The 19,784-nt window shown below is 23.2% G+C and overlaps 2 protein-coding genes across 2 annotated transcripts; one reads left to right on the top strand and one right to left on the bottom strand.

Annotated features, from left to right (window-relative positions):
• Nucleotides 1-3,798: 3,798 nt before the first annotated feature.
• LOC105363401 (uncharacterized) lies at nucleotides 3,799-4,502 on the bottom strand. The gene is made up of 2 exons (XM_011501077.1): nucleotides 4,151-4,502; nucleotides 3,799-3,878 (listed from the first exon to the last, which is right to left on the bottom strand). The coding sequence occupies exons 1-2, from the start codon at nucleotides 4,484-4,486 to the stop codon at nucleotides 3,834-3,836; spliced, it is 381 nt and encodes a 126-aa protein (XP_011499379.1). The 5' UTR covers nucleotides 4,487-4,502; the 3' UTR covers nucleotides 3,799-3,833.
• Nucleotides 4,503-4,612: 110 nt separating this feature from the next.
• Nucleotides 4,613-18,858, top strand: LOC105363527 (neurobeachin-like). Its single transcript, XM_011501258.1, has 3 exons — nucleotides 4,613-4,786; nucleotides 16,591-16,699; nucleotides 18,854-18,858. Exons 1-3 carry the CDS (start codon nucleotides 4,628-4,630, stop codon nucleotides 18,856-18,858), a joined length of 273 nt encoding a protein of 90 aa, XP_011499560.1. The 5' UTR covers nucleotides 4,613-4,627.
• The last annotated feature ends 926 nt before the right edge of the window (nucleotides 18,859-19,784 follow it).

Raw genomic sequence — 19,784 nt, forward strand, 5'->3', positions numbered from 1 at the left:
TTCACCTGTTTTATAATAACAATTAATTAGAATAAAACATATAAACTTAATATAAACCTCACATAATAAAAATTATTGAATAATTATTAAATACATTTAGTTTCAAGAAACGTATAAAAAAACAGTATAGCAAAAATATAAAAACCAAATTACAATTTCAAACTATGTAATTTACAAATTAAAAAATTTATAGTAACTTCAACTATTAAAATTTATAGTTTTAAATATTTTAAAACATAATTCAAATTCAAATAAAAAAAATTAATTTATTAATTTTTACATATTTAATAAATTGATATAAAAATATATTAGGATATTAGTATCAATAATATATAGTTTGTTTTTTCAATACATCATATGTGTATGTATTAAAAATATATATTTTATTTATTGAGTAATAGATTATTAGGTAATTTTAGACTTTTATTTTACAAATCAAATATCTATATGTAATTACTCGTTCTATAGATTAACTAAATCTTTTAATTTAAAGAGGTTGATAGATTAATTTGTTATTAGTGTCTTACCAATACATAGAATGTTAAAAACAAATCCATTTTGCACTGACTTATTTACCAATTGATCAGGTAGGCTGTCAAAACCAACGTGCCCAGATAATTTTAAGTTGCGAATACAAGATTCTAGCTGCTTAAACAAAATTTTTTAACTTTAATAAGCTGTTACAATAAAAATCAGAAAATTTACAATTAGTATTCCTTAAGAAAATTGAATTTTTTGAAAGTGGCAATTTTGCAAATATAATTATAATCACAAGAAAAAGAATGAATACTGAACAAAACCAACGCCCTTAGTTTCTTTTTTTATAGAACGTATTATACATTCTTTATTATAAATGTACCACTTTTAATAATAAAAATTTTTTATATCACTTTTCTATTGCATAAAAAAATTAGTAATATAATAAAATGTTTATAAATCATAAAATTCCAAATAAAAACAATGCTTACCTTCGAATGTTCAATGGCAACGGCTTCCATTTTTAATGCGTTTGGTATTGGTCGTACACGTGTATGCATGTGTTCGATTTTTAAGTTTGTAGTAGTTTTCACGTCCGTTAGTATATCTAGTTACCGCTCGGTTACAGATGCCTGGAATACTTATAGGTATCACATTCGCATCAACATTTGTGCGCAGACGATAGCAAGAATACTAATGAAATAAACTTATTTGTCACCAGAGGACAGCAGATACTAACATACCTTTCGCGGCATGTTCAATCCGTAATGTAATGTAACACATGCATGTATCAAGCATAAATTATGAAAAGAAAACAAATGTATGTACTTTTGAATATTATTTGGTTAAAACCTCAGGCTTTTATAAACATGTATCCACCTATTAAATATGTAAATACTTTTAAATACCGTATAAATATTAAATAGTTATTCAATAGTCTATTTAGAGTAAATTTTTATAATACATTTTACAGACATTTAATTTGAAATAATCAAATTAATAATTAAAATTCAATCTATAAAATGATTTTAAACGACTAATATTATATACGTATTATATACGCATTTATATGCGTATGAATTATATACGTATGAATACATGATTATAAATATAAATATGAACTATAAAAGGTAAAATGATAACTTATTATATATATTACAAATAGCATAATGTGTTTTTATTACAAACGATGTTATTATAAATTACAATAAAAGAAAATGATTTCTTATATTATTGGCAAAATACCATTGAACATAATATTTTTGCAAATTAAACTCCTTCAAGTGTAGATAAAAATCATTATAATTTTTTAAACTTGTCTTCTTTATTTTATTAAAAATTTTAAGTTGCATCAACATCAAACATAATTATTATAATTTGTTTCAATAAAAATACATAAATAATATATCTGTATTATAATGCTGTTAAATTAAATTCGATTTACATTACGTTTTATTGATTTTTTTCTATTTACAAGTTACGAGTCTCAACATATGCTTTCTCCGTATAAATTGCTCGACTTATTCGGCTTTAATTAACATTATAATAAAATAATATAGTAATATAATAATATAATATTTATTTGATAATTTAATAGACTTATCAATATAAATTGATAAGTTTTAATTAATTACTTATTATAGAAAATTTAAAGAAGTATGTAAAATAATATAATTAAATATTTAGTATTAGCTGTTGCATTTTACTGAAATGCAAACTTTTCACTTCTCGGGTACAATACAATATTTAACTAAATCTAATGCACTGTTATTATTTACCCACTAAACCATATTATTTGGGGTTATGAATTTTTTTAATTTAAAATTTTATTTTTTTATATAATATATTATCATAAACTTTTATTAAATAATTTTATTATTAATTTACAAATCAAGTATTTTGTACTAGCAAAAATTTTATTTAAGGAATATGCAAACTATTTAATGAATTATTAGTTTTTCAAAAAAGAAAATAATATCGTAATGAAATGATGTTATCAATTTTGAAAACGCTTTAAGTCTTTTTTACAGTTGTATCGACTGTATTATTTATAAAAGTAATATAATAATATTTTTTTATACTTTTCAAAGATATCTGTAAGAAATAAATATGACTTAATTGATGTTTATAATATCAACTAAGAGATATTTATCGATTTTTTTTATTTACTTTTAAATGATTTTTTTATTGTATGAAATTGAAGATTAGTGTATAATGAATGAAAAATAAATTAGAAGACTTCAAATATTATTTTAACGGTATTTTTTATTTTAATTTCGAATGTGATCGAAAAATAAAATCGTTTATCGGTACCGTAAGTTTGTCGATCAAGTATCGCTTGGAGTTACTTTCTTATAAAAATAGAGACGTATCAATTATTTTTGTAGACATATGCATTACATAAAAAATATATCAAATATTTATTTTTAACTTTTCTTTTTAACTGTGAGAACGTTAAACATAATATGTATATATATATGACATAATTTTGTAGAATTTTCAATAAGTTGCAAATATTGATTGGTCATTAACTTTATTTTCTTTATAAATGGGTTGGTTATCTTTTATAAGTGCGAAGTATTTGATAATATATCGTACATTTCAATCCAAATTGAATCCTAATTTCAGAAAGCAGAAAGTACACTTCATTTTTCCATATCAATTGTATATATATATTTATTTATTTATTTATTTAGTTATTTATTATATATATATATATATAAATACATAATCGAGAATAGTGTTAAAGATTTTTTAATAAAATTGTCATAATTTTTATTCAATAATATTTTTATCTTTAATTCTAATTTATTATTTTGTTGGGCTTCGCGTTAAAAATAATTTTTACTTCATCTCTATTCACTCTAAGGCATTTTAAATGCATTTTAATAATTAATTAGCATTGTGTGCGACGACGTAAGTTTCATACAAACTTTTGATTTAAACATGTTTTTAAAAATGTTATGTATTTCGCACTTAATATCTTTTTAGAAGCTAGGATTAGACTAATAAATAAATAAATTCTAGTCTGATGTATGTCAAAATATTCGTAATTATGGTATGCATCTTTAAGTGCCAATTGAATCCAATAAGCTGTTGTAAAATCTCGTAAAGTCATAATAAGATATATATCGAATTGGAATACCATTGTCGTTGTTAATGTTACTTTGGCAAATGTTAAAAGACTAAAGATAGAGTTGTCGAGACGTGGGTTTTTCGCACTAAAGCAGGTGTGACCACTGGTCGATAAACCTTCTCGTACAGGCATATCGTAGACGACGACACAAACGCGTGGGTCATTCGCTCGACTAGAGGCAACTTCCCTATCGATCCGCTTCGCGTCACCGTGATCGCATCTAGTTCCTCGGCCCCCACGTCGCGCATCCGTCCTCCTTGCTCCGCTGTGCAAGCAATACGTTGTTAGTGCTGCTATATTAGTAAAGAAAGGGACGTAGCTTCGTAGGGATATTAGCCATCAGCACGATGGCAAGCCGTTCACAACAGTGACCACCTTACAACATGGCAGAACAATTGGTGTTGTATTGTCATGTGATGAACTCCGGAGAGCGATAGAGCAAGGGAAGAGATAGGTAGATAGATAGAGAGAGAAAGTGAGAGAGATTTGTGGTGATACTAGGCAGGTAAGTAGGTAAGTCTCTAGAAAGACCAGTACCAAACTCTTGTCGTTGAGACTCCCCGAGTCGTTTAAATGGCTGTCGTGAGCATACACTTGTATGCTGACACGAGTGTAAAGGAGTTTATGTGACGCGGCACAGTTGCTGCTGCTCGTCTTGGATTTTTTATTGTTTCGAGATCCGAGATAACGTTCACCATCGTCGTTGTTATCGTCGTCAGGTGTCGCTCCCACACAACCACTACGAGACGCCGGCATCCAACACCCACCCTGTGTTCCTCTACAAGCCCTCGCGGCAACGAGAACTGGAAGTCTACTGAGAACGAAGAAACCAGCAGAAGCAGCACTCACAGCTTCGACAGTGCCTCTGTGCATGCGTTTGTGCTCTCGCGTCGTTGCACTTGTGTGATAAAAGTATCGCATGACAGGTGTGCGTTAAATCGCGGTGATAATAAAAATATAGTTGAATAAAAATAATAATAATTATCGACGATACAATAGCGAAGAGAGGTCACGATGGCGGACATAAAGTCCCCACCATTTAGTGATATAAAACGTCCTGAGGACGTGGTGGCGATGGCAATGAACGACAGCCTCAAGTTCGCCGTTCTTATCGGCCTTATCGAGGTTGGTCAGGTGTCCAATCGGGAAGTCGTTAATACAGTCCTTCATCTGGTAAGTAAACTCATTCGTTCGAGAGCATTTACATGTATGAAAGCGAACTAAATGCAGCTGGTTGTCCGTTAACTTACAGGAGTTAGTAAGCCCGTAGTTTTAGCTGTCAAACGAAATTGTCCCCTCCTTTTCCTCAGCCCTTGATATCAACGCTGCATGAGCTCTATCGGGTAACAAACACCTTTAACACACTGCGCGATTTCATATGCTAGCTATACGGTTTTTCTGAATTAATAACAGATGAAACACTTTAAGGTTAATCAGTACATAAACCAAACTTTATTCCTTCGCTTATATATTGATTTATTAACGTTAGGCTATCTTAAACACCGGATGTGTCATGTATATTATTTCTTGCATAAAATATTATATTTGTAATTATTAATATTCCACATTTCAATTTTCATTTATGAAATGTACTTATTTATGGTAACGACAATATTATTAATGATTTTAGTTCAATCTGTATTATTAAGTTTGCTAATAAACATTTGAACATTTTTAAACAAATTTAAAAATGTGTATAGCTCCCATTAATATAATTAATAAATTTTCTTCCATTAATAAATTTATTTTGTACCACGGCCTCTAGGGAATATAAATTTTGGTATTGCTGTCCAATGCATATATTTGCTCATTTTGGTAAATACTTTAACACTATTGAATGGAACTCATTAGATTAAACAACGTTCCTTTATGATAAAAATACTTTACTTTTTTCTGTACTGCATTTAGACATCCAAGTGTATTTAATATTATGTAAAAATTTGTAATTCAAAAATATTCATATTAAATCTTTAAAAATTAAAATTAATTCAAAATATATAATTCGATTTTATTATAACATTCTTTATAAACATATAATATCCCATAACTTTGAAAAATATAGAATTCATTTTTAGTAGTTTAAGGATATATTATTATACATTAAAAATTGCTTTCTTACTCAAAATTAGTTATTGTCGATTAGCTTATTATTTTATTATCAAAGCAGAATTTTCTAAAAATCTGAAAGATAATAAAATACACTATTAAATAAAAAAATTAGATTAAATTAGTGAAAAGTAGATATGTCGCTATAAATTGATCATTTCTCGTCAATTAAATTGATGTACAAATAATAATACACAGTAAATAATAAAAATATTAAATAAATAAACAATATCATATTAAACAATGTGCTCGTTTATTATTATTATTATTATTATAGTTTTTGATCATAAATGCACGAAAAGTAATTTATAATTTATATTCGTTAATAGTTTATTTTATTAGTATATCTTCAATTATTCTAAATTTGTAATTTATTGAGTGTAAGCACAATTTAGTACAGGAAATGTCAGGGTAAAAGTAATGCGTTAAAATATTTATGATATTTGTACATGCTGGTTTTATGAAATTTTGTTAAATATTGCATTAACCTTTAATTGTTAAATACACTTCATTATAGTAGTATTTATGTTTTTTTGAACTTCAATAAAACAATTCGAATCACACCTAATATTTCATTAAACTTTTATATTTAAGACCTATTAGATTTATGTACATATAACAATTTTTGGTTTACATTAACTAGATTTTAATTTAACTCATGTCACCGATATATTATCTATTGATGAAATTAACAATTGCAATTTTTTAAAACATTTGATTTTAAAATTTTATTAAAGGAACTAAGCGCCGTATGATTAAAAAGGACTGTAAACTGGCCTACCATTTTTAATATTAATTCAGTTTTGTTATTTTTAAAATATTTTTTTTTTATAAAAGTAATTTTACATAATGTAGAAAATTAATATAACGTAATACATTATATATGTGTGAAGTATCAGATCTTCTTTATATACTTGGATAAATAGTGGTAAATAAAAATAATGGTCATTGATTATTCATATACAAATGCATAAAATTTATTAAGATAATTAACTGTTATGTATCTGTTACATATCTATTATTTCAGGTAATATAAACTGACTTTTAATCCAAAAAGTTAATATTATTTTAAAAATTGTTAAAAATTAAAGTTTTTTGTTATAATCAGCATTTATGTTATTTTGAATTGTTTTAATTTATTCGCTAAGATGTTAACTAATTCAGCATTATTTGCTATCATCGAAGAACTATAATAAAAATTTTAAGTTTGTGTAGAAGTTATAGAATCGGAATGAAACTGATTTTAACAAATATTGTTATTACACTTTTTATAAATAAGAGCTTCATTTTTTATTGTATAATATGTATTAATAAAAACAAAAAGACAAATTGTCTTCAGTGAGTTAATTGTAATGTCAAATTACTTTAATATGAATTTCAAATTTATTATTTAATATAATATTGCAATGAATCACTATTTTGAATAAAATTATTAATTAATATTAAGAAATATGTTATTATAGTATGATGTAATGGAATTTCATTTTTAATGATCAGTTTCTCATCTTTCAGTCGATATTTGTTCATCGTTGATGGTAGACTGTTTTTACACGTTTTGAATGTAGTTGAAGTAAAATAATAAGACATTGAATTAGTAATAAAAATACAACGAAAGATTGTTTATAGAATTGGATATATTTTAATTGGTTTTTCCTTTGCCTGATTTTATTTTCGTATTGTACATACATTAGATTAGAGAGTACTAAAAACTCCTGTAGAATCAAAATATTATTAGTATTTAACTCCTTAATCTACCTGTTCGATGTAATTATAGTGTTTCGAATAATAATATTTCTGAAAAATGTGTGATATTAAGTTATAATATACATCTTGAAGTGTGCCATATATTTAATTCTTAGACACATGTTTAAAAATTTATTTTCTCTTCCGAGGCCGAACACTATATTAAGCTATACACTATACTAAGCTTCTATGATATTGTAAAATACCATCTTCGACTTTACATTCTTTGTGATTATTCTTAGAATTTCATGTATTTTTTATTTTATTATAGGAATGGAATACGTTTGATCTACTGTAGGTATTATCTGAGTTTATCTTTTATCTTAAATGTATTGTCAAGAAGACACGAAACATGTTATCTAGATGCTTAGAAAAATAACTCTGTTCATCCTGTATGAGCAACCATATTTGCAAAAATCACTTATTTTCAAAAATATCTTTGCTAAATGAATAATTGTAATTGAAAGAACTTTATTCTTTTCAATTATCCATATTTATTAATAATCGTCGAAAATATGAAGTTTGTATACAAAATAACCAAATAGATTGTCATTATCCATTCATATGAGTTATTAGTAAATTACTACTAACTCATCCTCCAACTATGTTAGAACTGATGCTGTACTGTCGGTTGTCGGTACAAGTAAATTAATAATAATGAGATTTGAAATCGATGCCAATAGATAGACCTGTCTATTCTACTTAGCTTCGACAAAGAGGTTTATGAATTTACAAAAATACAAAGTAATCTGGATTGTAGTTGGGAAAGAAAAAAATTTGTTTAAGAATTAATAATATGAAAAAGTTACAATAAATTTTGGAAAATACCATATGTAAGCAACTTCAGAATTAAAATTTGATATGCATTAAGGTTTGGTCAGTTTTATACTTAAATATTTTGGTTTCTTATTGTACTTATCAATGTATTCTTCAGTTTAGGATCTTCAGCAGAATAAATTAAAGATAATTGGATTTTTTACACACTATTTTATTTATAGGATAGAAACACCTAATTTTAGTAATAATCGTTACAAGTCTGCCTGCTTTATTACTGTACAATAATGATTTTAAATTATTTTCTTAGGTTTAATTAATTTCAAGTGTAGTGATTACACAAAATCAGTTGATAATTAATAGTTTTCGATAACGTACATATTTTAAACTGTATGATACAATGTACAAAAAGTGTGATTTACTATGAATACACATTTGATGATATCAATAATATTGATTCGTGTTACATATCTTTTAGCTTTTCATGATTATTAAGAAGTTACTATGTAACAATATATTAACCATTTATTACGACTTCACTTATATCGTTGTTGAATACGTTAGAAATATATTTAGTATTTTTATTCATAAATATTCCTTTATAATTATTTAAAGATGTCTAAGATCTTATATAATTATTGATGATTTTGATTTGATATACAATTTTCAAATTTATGTGACTATTTCTCATATCATTAGTTTTTAGACAGAATTCTTGTGAATTTTTATACTTTGCTTTATTTTCTTATTTCGTATATTACGTAATAACGTAAAACGTAATGTAGTCTTCTTAGTAATGAGTTCAAGTTTTAGGTCAAGAGTCTTTTCTTTCATCATGTTTTATTTAAAGACAAAAATTTCGCGGAAATGATGTACATACTAATATAAAAAGATTAAACCTGTAGAAGAAAAAAAATATTGCTTTATCCACGTCATAATTTCAGGGGGTATAGAATAACATATCACACAATAATAATAATTATAAAATATGAAGCTTTTTGGTATTATATAAGTTCTACTATACAGATCAGTAATACTGGAGTAATTACTTTAGTTTATTTGAATCTTATGCCGCAATACAAATCTGAAAAGTGAAAGTGTCAATTTGTTTAAATTAATCCAAACATACTTTTTACTTTTTCAGATGCCACAATATTATAAATATAATTGTAATACAAAGAAATTAACATTATTTGTTAGAAAAAAACTTATTTGAAGTATAAATGTATTGAAGAATCAAAGAAAGATTACGTATTGAACGACGAAAAAAGAAATGAATATATGTTTTTAACTTCTTACGTATATTTATATAAATTTTACCCTTTCTTTTTTCATGTGCTAGCGCAAATTGTACATCCACTGAATGGTCTACTGAATCTAGTTCAAATTTCATTAAATTATTAATCTTTTAAAATTACTTACAGAAGCTTTCTTAATAATTAAAAAATTATTTTATAACAATAGCATATAATATATATATAATTCAATGTTTTTATGAAATAATTTTATAACATGAAAAAATGAGTTGCATCTGGAATATCTTAAACTTTTTTGTATATTCATAATAGTGAGTCAAAGTATACAATTTTTACTAACATTTTTTATTAAAGAATTTTTTCTTTATTAAATGTAATTTGTATATTAGAACGCATGGATGTCTTTTGACAAGTGTACGGAAGACTATAATGAAGTAATTATAATAATACCTATATTCGTATAAAGTCACCAGTATAAATTGAAAAATTCTCATACTGTTTCTCCATTTTATTTTTGTTTTTTTTTATGTTTTTATTGTTATTTCTTTACATTCATCTCATTGCTTGTTCGTTCTTTTCTTTTGACAAAACAGAGCGACATATACAGAGAACACTTTAAGAATTCGATATTATATTAATTATTGACGTTGCCGTCTCGGCAACAATGGTATCTTATTTTCTTTGTTTTGAAAACATTAGTAATAGTACTAGCGCTAGCTCTCAATTTTTATCAAATTTGGTTTTAATTATTTACAAATATTGAGTGCTACTCCAGAACTATGAAAAAACACCTTTTAATTTTACTAATGCACGTCCCTGATAAAATATGTTATTATGCATTTTCAGATTCATATATTTTTCAATTAAGTAATTTTCAATTATTTTAATTAAGCATTATTTATATATTTTATAAAAAAATCTAAAATAGTTTTATTTATTCAAAAAAATTTTGGATTATTATTTTAAATAAAATTTTCAAGAATATTTATTACAATTACATTTTTATAATAACATTTAAAAAAAACTTTACTGCATTTTTATATGAACTGATTTCTAATTTTTATGAAGAACGTGGATACAATTATAGTCCATAAATATAAAATAATAGATGTGAATAATATATAAATCTTTCTAAAATAATCTATTAATTTGATCTTTTTTGTGCCTTAGATTTCTGTGCTTTATTATTTTAATCAAATTTTATTTTAAACCGAGGAAAAATTCTAATGAATACTTTAATTTCTTTAAAAAATCTAATTTTTTATAATTTTTTCATTTTTATATTCTGAAAATATTTACTGTTGGTCGATAAGTTTAAAACTTAGTTTGGAATATTTATAAGTTGTTAATTTTTCAATGAATGTCAATTAAAATTATTATATAATAACTATGTTTTAATGTTAAAAACCTATTACAACCTCAAAATAATATAAATGAATGCACTACTACTCTCAAGCTTATACGAAAAATTTAATAAAGTAGAAAATGAATATCTGTCCGTAACGTAGGATTTTATGAATAAAGGTGAACTTATTATTGTGATTTTAATATATTTCTATAAAATATTAATTTATTCAAATATATATATACAATGTGTAAAAAATTACTTTATATTGTTTATTCAGTACCTAGAGATAAGTTTTGAATGAATAAAATCTAATATTATTTTTATAAAGTTGAAAAATCTTTGATTTTTTTTAAGTAAATTGTTTTGAACGATTTTGGAAGATAATTTGAATATAATTTGTTTTTCCCTTTTGATCAAACAAATTTAGAAAGTTATATTTTAAAAAACAAATAAACCTTTCTACTCAAGGGAGTTTGTTTTTTTCAGTTACGTATATTTCTATACGTTAGTGTTTGTTTATAGATAGTTTTAAAAAAGTATATATACTTTAGAAAAGTAGAACTAAATATTAATTGAAAACAAAAATAGAAGAAATACAAGGTTTATAAGTTTGCTGTTTTGAAGATATATATTTATTGTCATAGGTTTTTTTAATTACATACATACGAATGATAAGAATACTGTTAATATTTAAACAATGAAATTGTAAAAATATTATTTTGTGTTTACGTAATAAAAATAGTAATTTTTTAATCCCTGATGTAAAAATCTTCATAATCAACTTTCTAGAAAGTTCATGAAAAGTAATACTAAACTTATACTATATCATTTTGATTTAATAATTATTTAATGTAATTTCAAGCCATGCTATTGAAAAGTATTAAATGACTTTAATACTTATAGAAGAATTTATAATGCTATATTTCAATTTTAAGATTAATCATCAGTTTTTCATACATTTTTCAGATATTTGTATTAAATAAAATGGTATATAAAAAAATAGACCCAAGCTTGCTGATCTTTCGAAATCTGAGAAACAGCAACTCTTGTCTAATTCTTTTATTACTGTTGTTATTACGATGAGTAAAGTGTGTGTACGTTTACAAAAATGATATTTGCTGCCGTAATATCGAAATTCGATTTTTTAAAATGCTTATTTATCTTTTATATCATAAGAAATAAAAGTATATAAATGTAATTTTAAAAAATATTTTATATAGCAGTTTTATTTTTAATTATTAATATAATAATGATCTGTAATAGTTAAATAAAGAAAAATTTTTAAAAAATATATCTTAAAGAATATCTGTTTTTACCTTATTGAAATCCTTAAAGTGAATGCGAACAATACCAACCATATTCCATTAATTATTTTTAAAAACATTAAATTAAGCTTTACAGATTTATACAATACTTTATCTAGAATATTTCTAAATTCCAAATTTCTCATTAAAGTAATAGTAGAATATCTTTTGCGATATTTTATATTCTTAAATATTATCACATATGCATGTGTCCACACGTATGTATGTCTTATTGATTTATTATCGACTATTGCTTATAAACATTTTTATCAGCATATTTACTATTTTTTATATAAAAATAAGTTAAGTATTTACATGTATAAAATAATATTATGTAAAATTATGTTTAATTATATTAATAACTATGTATTATAATTTTTTTCGATGATTTAGGATCTATTTTTATCATTATCTATTTTCACAATCATTAATGTATTCGTGTCCAATTTTGTAAATATTAACTATATAATAATAAAATTTTTTAATTAAATTATTTCAAAATATATTAATTTTTTTCATTATGTGTATTTAAGTTATCGAATACATAAGACAAATTTCAATCTAAATGATAATTATCAACAACCTCACCAATCCAAGCTTTTCACGTGTTTTCATTACTGCGTGATACTAAAAGACATATTTTCGTAAATCGGCAGTCGTAGCCCCTCCACGCATATCTTCACAGGTCTATATTTATTGAAAAATTTTGATTTTCTAACATAATTCTATTCTTATAGATCTTCGAATGCGACATTCAACTAGATTATAAAGAAGAAGGAATCGTTAAAAAAATGGAGAACCTTTAATGTCTTGATATAAATTTCAATAAATTAATACATTCTTCTTTATTCGTCTAAGAATTGTCTTTACAAACACATTATAATTTGGGTCAGAGACTAAAAGTTAACTTTAGGAGTAATTGACAAATTATATCATAAGATCATTAATATAACTGATTTTAATTCGTATCCCAAATAAAATAGACTAGATCAACTTGTACATCAGTTATCAATAAGTTAATAAAATAATAAATTATTTATAATATGAATTTAAATGAAATAAATCAGTATTATAATTTAAAACATGAAGCTTCATATATTAAAATTGAATTATGTTTTTGAACATTTTGCATTAACAATACAAAATAAATAATAAAAATATTATAAAAATTATAAATGGTTGAACGATTTTTAAAGTAGATATTAGAAAACTTATTAACATCAATTATTTTAGTTATTTCAAAACATTGTTATTACTCATGTATTAATGAAATATTTCTATTTAAAATTAATTAGACCAATAGTCATTAAGATTAAAAAAATTTTAATTTTATATTTTATAAGTCAAGCTTAAATCTATTTGTTCTTATGTCTATGCAAAACAATTTAACCTTATTTAATTGAAAACTTTTTATATTTTTTATATTTTGTTTTCAAGAAAAAATAGTAATTTAATCCATAAATTATAACTCCTAATGTTTTGTGGACTAAAAATAATGTATAACATGTACTTAAATTCCAGTAAATATATTACATAAATTTTTGAAACTTCTTAGTATTCCAACAACAAATATTTTTTCTTATTATTGAGAAATTCTAGTGGTTGAAAATAATGCACCAACTCTTTAAAATAAATTTAAAATACCATAATACTAAAAAGAGATTCAAAATCTTTGTCTTGAGAATAAATGTGTTTTTGAAAATTTTTATTGACACCAATATAATTAACATTAAATTCGAGTGTTTCAGAAAAGTACAAAAATTAGTTCGATACACGGATTTGTACAATTTTATAAAATAATTATTTATTTAGGTAATAAATCTATAAAAATATCTGTTTTCCAAACTATTTAATAAAGCTAACAAATATAGAATAGTTACTTGAAATTAAATCTAATGAATAGAGAGAGTGTTCAAATTTTTAATTTTTATCTCACTAATTACTATCGAATGAACTATAATAATATTTTAATGAAAGAGAAATTTAGTTTCTTTATTTCAAACATGTTAACTTTTTTCATTATTATAATTACTATTTGTTCTTAAAAGGGTATGTTTTGTAGTTAAAAATCAACGCAAATATTTCTTCAAGTTTTTATTAGAAAGATTTGAGATAATAGTGTGAATATTTTGTTAACGATATTTTTGATCGAGAATAAATAAATATACTAGAATTAAATGTATAATTTATTTGCGATGAAATTTACATAAAAATAATTACGCAATTGAAATACTTATAATTGAATTAAATTGCTGATTTTTATTTGTTAATTTTCGTAAAAGATTTTCCTTTTATGTAGTTAACATTAGTATGTAGTCAAATGTTTCGAACATTGTGCTTCTCAGAAATTAATTGTTACATTTGATGAACAGGAAGAGTTTAGTATCGGATTAATATTTGTTAATTAATTATATTAATTAATAATATAAAACAATTAATAATATTTTAGCGTTTTTAAAACAACGTGTAATGTCAATGATCATAAATTCTTTAAAGGTTCGATTACTTTCTATTGGATTATTAGATCTATTTCTATTTTAATCCATTATTGTAGGGATAATCTAAATAAGAGATTCATACAATACCACTTTATGTTTGGCGCTCGTTTTGCAAATATATATAACTTCGAATTAAAATTTTGAATATAGCAACTATATAGTGATTTAGTTCGTATGAGCATATAGTATCCAAAAAAGTTTTCATTTTTACAACCGAAAGTTTATATTATCATTCTTTAGAAAATATACTTTACTATTTTTACGACTACGACAATTACCTTCGTCAGTTATTTTCTCCAATACTTATATTGTTATAAATAAATCTTTTGAATTTCAATTTTTAATTATAAATTAACGATGATTTATATATATTATTAGAAATATTTAATATTTAAATTATGGATAAATTAATTGAAAGATTTTCAATACTCTTTCAAATGTTTTGTGATATGGACGCTATTAACAAATTTTTTTGTAATATATATCTAAGTAGTGTTAATATATGTTTCAAATATATGTTAAATTCAGTAATTTTACAAATAATTCATAATATGAAAAATATCAAAAATATTTCGATTATTTTCTACTAGCTATAAATACTGTGCTTGGTATCTTTGACAACAGAATCAATAATAATTTATTACAAATTTATAATGAATTCATAATTGCATAAAACCTACATATCTATAATTTTACAAATATATTATCATTATATATATACAGTGACGATTATATCTTTATACCCTTATTATTTTTTAAAGAACTATAAGCCAATTCATTTTATTTAGCACAAAAAATATGACAAACTCTATTGCTGTTGTTCATAGTTGCAATTTAAGTGTATGTATTTCACATATCATAATTATATCTTCTTAATAAATCGAAAACGACTTGACACATCAATTTAAATTATTTCATTTATTAATTATTTATAATTGTACATGTGACTATTACTGTATAATTTCATAACGAAATGAAGCATCTCTACATTTTCTATGTTATATTGATTTGAAGCCATAGCTACTGAACAATTTCAAACAGTTCATCAATTTCACTAGTTAAATATATAAATATGATGGATTTCACAGTGTGCAAAATTTCAACTATCTTTAAGAATATTAAGAATTTCTATAAATATCTTTATACCTATTAATATTGAAGCTAATAATATACACTATACTTTGGAAGGTAATAAATTTATTTAAAATATTATTATCGATATTACTAATTTTTTTTAATATCTAAAAAATAAAAATTTATTATATTAAGCATTGTAGGTTTTATATTATCCTTATGTTTCTATCTTACACTTATAACTATAATATTATATTTGTTTTACATTGTAAATATATATATATATATTTTTTTTTTTTTTAATATATTTTTATTTATAAAATATATTTTTAATATATGGAATTATAATTCGGGATATAATTAGGAAAAAGGATGTTAGATTTATCCAATTACACTTAGTTGTCTCTCAACAGTCTTCTGCTGATCTCATTTGAAAATATCACAAACAAAATATATTTATTCATTTTATTTAGAAGGTTTATTCTCAGTGCTCTAAAAAAAGTAGTCTGGTAGAAAAAATGGATTTGGTAAGGAACGAGGGGTCAAATGAACGGCGAACTTAAATATTTTTCATAATCGGAGTAATGAGGTATCGCAATAATTATGGATTTTCTGAGACTAAAACGCAAAAAAAAATCCCTTCTTATAAAATTATGTAAAATAATGTTATAATATATTGTTATAAATATTTTCTTACAACAACAATATTTGCAAGATATATATTCAAAAGTTACATTTATTTCTTGTCATTAGATAATTTATAAAGTAAAATATAAATTAAAATAATAAATTATAAATAAATATAACATTTTTTAAAAATACTTACAAATTCTATAATTATTTAATAATTTAAATGGTTTAACATTTTTTCCAGCTTGTAGGAGGTGAATTTGATATGGAACTAAACTTTGTAGTACAGGACGCTCAAAATATCAGACACATGTTGGAACTTCTCGATCACTGTCCGTCAAACTTACAGGCACGTATAAGTTATCATTTAATTCAGTTTAGGTTCATTACCAATATATATATATATATATATATATATATATATTCTATACATTTGCTATTATCTTATATTTGTATGATACGACTTCAATTAATAATTGTGATAACATACTGATTGGTTATGACCATGACTTCTAAAAGATGTAGAGTTTCAGGCATTACAGACGCATAACTATAGGTGCGGAACTAGTAAGTTTTCATACTCTGATTATCTAGGTACTTCGTTTCGAAAATCTTTTTTATCATTTTTATCGTAAAAATTAAATATAGTAATTATTAATTTCAATCAGTTCATTACCAATAATAGTCATTTAGCAAGGAGCAAGAAAATTTTATAGCACGTACTAATATTCTAATATAATATGAAATATAGTTCTAGTTTATTACTACATATTCAATTATTTGATAAATTTCTAAATTTATTTAAATTTCATAATTTAATTTTTTATTTCACTTTCTTTGTTTTGTTTTTAAATTTAATGCAGAGCATTAAAAAGTAAGTTTTAAATAACTGACTTAAATGTAATAACGTTTTATTAATTTTTTTATTTTTAATCATCTTGGTGTATAGCTGATAATAATTAACGTTTATATTAATATAAGATTACATATGAAATAAGTGGCCAGCAGTATACACTCATAATTCAGCGAGTATTTCAGAAACGGTGGATTGAAATGACGTTGATCGTAATTGACTGCTTATTTAATAAAATTTTTGTAAAAAACATAGTGGTAGTTAAACAAGTACTGTAAAATTGTAGTTATTATTCAAATATATAGTTATTTTTTACGTCCTCGGCTTAACTATATTCATCAACCATTCAATTTTGGAATAAGTTTTTTCCATCAAAAATGTATTTGGTTATGTTTTTAGATGACCTTAATACTAATATTATCGCTGCATGTTGCAATAAAATAAATTGTTAAACATTATTTTTAAAATTATTGACAATTTTTTTAATAAAAACTGTCTTTAATATGAATCTGAAATCAATAACAGTTGTTCAGCTGGAAATAGTAGAAGAGCCCTCGTGTTTGAAAAAAAACAGAAGTGCAAAACCTATCACTATATATTCATGAAACTTTGGTTAGTTATTGCAATAAATATAGTAGTATTTACTACATGGAAATTCATAAAATATTTTTTAATTTCGTACGAAGAGAATTGTTTAAATAACAAAGCTGAAATCTTGTAAAATACAAAGTCTAATATTTATTTAATTATAATTGTACTCTAAATATTTCATTTTAAACTTTAATTTGAGACTAATATTTTTAATATAGTTATTTGTAATGTATGAAAACGAAAATAATGTTCACAGAATATTCGTATTTAGTAAATATGAGAAATTTGATTTCTAATGCATTGTTTGCTTGACTTATATTTTTATTTATGTTAATCATTTTTTCACACACTATATTTCTGGTTAATCGTAATTTAATTTACTTCTCACATACAACTTTACAAGGAAAAGTACTTTTTTTATTAAATGAATTATTTAGTGACGAAAATTGAAATTTAATTGAACTGAAACTTAACACAACTATAAGGTTCTTTTTATCACATGTTTTTACCTTATGATCAATAATTTTTGGAAATACATCTTCCGTCAATTGTTGTTTATAACGCTTTGTCTCAATATAAGTAAAAGGTAATGGTATACGTGGAATAGTTCATTTTTTCTGAAAAGAACTATAAAATGCTTTTCACCAATAAAATAGAATTTTTAATTAATTATTTGGGCAAAGTAACCCGTTTAAATCTATGAATATTGGAAAATCGTTTATTTTTTAACAGTTTTTACATCGTTTATATTTGATTCTCATTCTTCATATATGCACAAATAAAATAAAATAGCCTAAAGTAAATAAAAATGTTATTATCCAGCTTCGGTAGTAAAAGCAAGACAGTAAACACTCTGACTGAGCATACGAAGAAAGAGATGGTTACAACTATTTCACCTTTACTACTTTTTCATTTAATGTTTTTACATGAATGAATAGAATGCAAATTGATATATTGAAATAGAATTGAATTGAATAAGATAAAATTAAAATAGAATGAAAATCGATTACACAAAAAAGTGTGAAGCAGAGTTGATAATATACTCAACATTTTCTGTTCATAGGCTAATATATATTTTTCATAAAAATATCAAAATTTTGTTAATGAAATTAACTCATTTGATGTAATACATATTTATTATTTTGATTAAATCTATTTCGAAATACTATTGTGATATATACAAAATAATAAATGATAATTTGACTAAAAAAATTCAATTATCAACAAAAATGTGTACTTAATTTTTATGTAGTAAAGTGTAAGATAAAAAGTAAGTTAAAAACGACATAATTTTAAAAGTAGTCAACAAAATATTATAATCATACAGTCAATATATACACTACAAAATATAAAGCAAGTAATAATATAATTAATTCACCAATATTTTTATTATTAAAATTTATATTTATGATTCAACCAACTCTTTCGCATTCTAAATAATAATAAATTTCATTTATATATTATGATAAGTTACATTTAAATCATAACAGATAATTTGTATATTAAAAAGAAATTATATATTTTTGAAATCTGTATTTGTCGAATGTATTGGTACAACAACAATGATTAAATATAATTTTAATCAATAAAATTAATAACTTTTAAATTAATTACAAACAATTATGAAAATTTGAATAATAATTTTAGAAATGAAATTGAATATCTTATTTTAACATCTTTATTTAATTTCTATTTAATAATTAATTTAATTAAACTTATTAAAGTATTTTTATGTTGATTTGTAAAAAATTGATTTTTATATTTTTAATTAGCTAATAAATTCAAATTTAGTAATAAACCATAGTTAGTTGTATATCTTTCAACCAATATATTCAAAACTTCACGAAAATAGTCATCTTAATTTATATACCATTATAAGTTTCTGAAAATAACTTTTGACATATAATTTAGAGAAAACTATATGATTGTTGTAAAAAAGAAGTTTAGTTTATAATAAATCGTAAGAAACTATCATTTATAAATATTACTGCCGT

This window comes from Ceratosolen solmsi, unplaced genomic scaffold (genome assembly GCF_000503995.2).
Source record: "Ceratosolen solmsi marchali unplaced genomic scaffold, CerSol_1.0 scaffold57, whole genome shotgun sequence".
Taxonomy (NCBI): domain Eukaryota; kingdom Metazoa; phylum Arthropoda; class Insecta; order Hymenoptera; family Agaonidae; genus Ceratosolen; species Ceratosolen solmsi.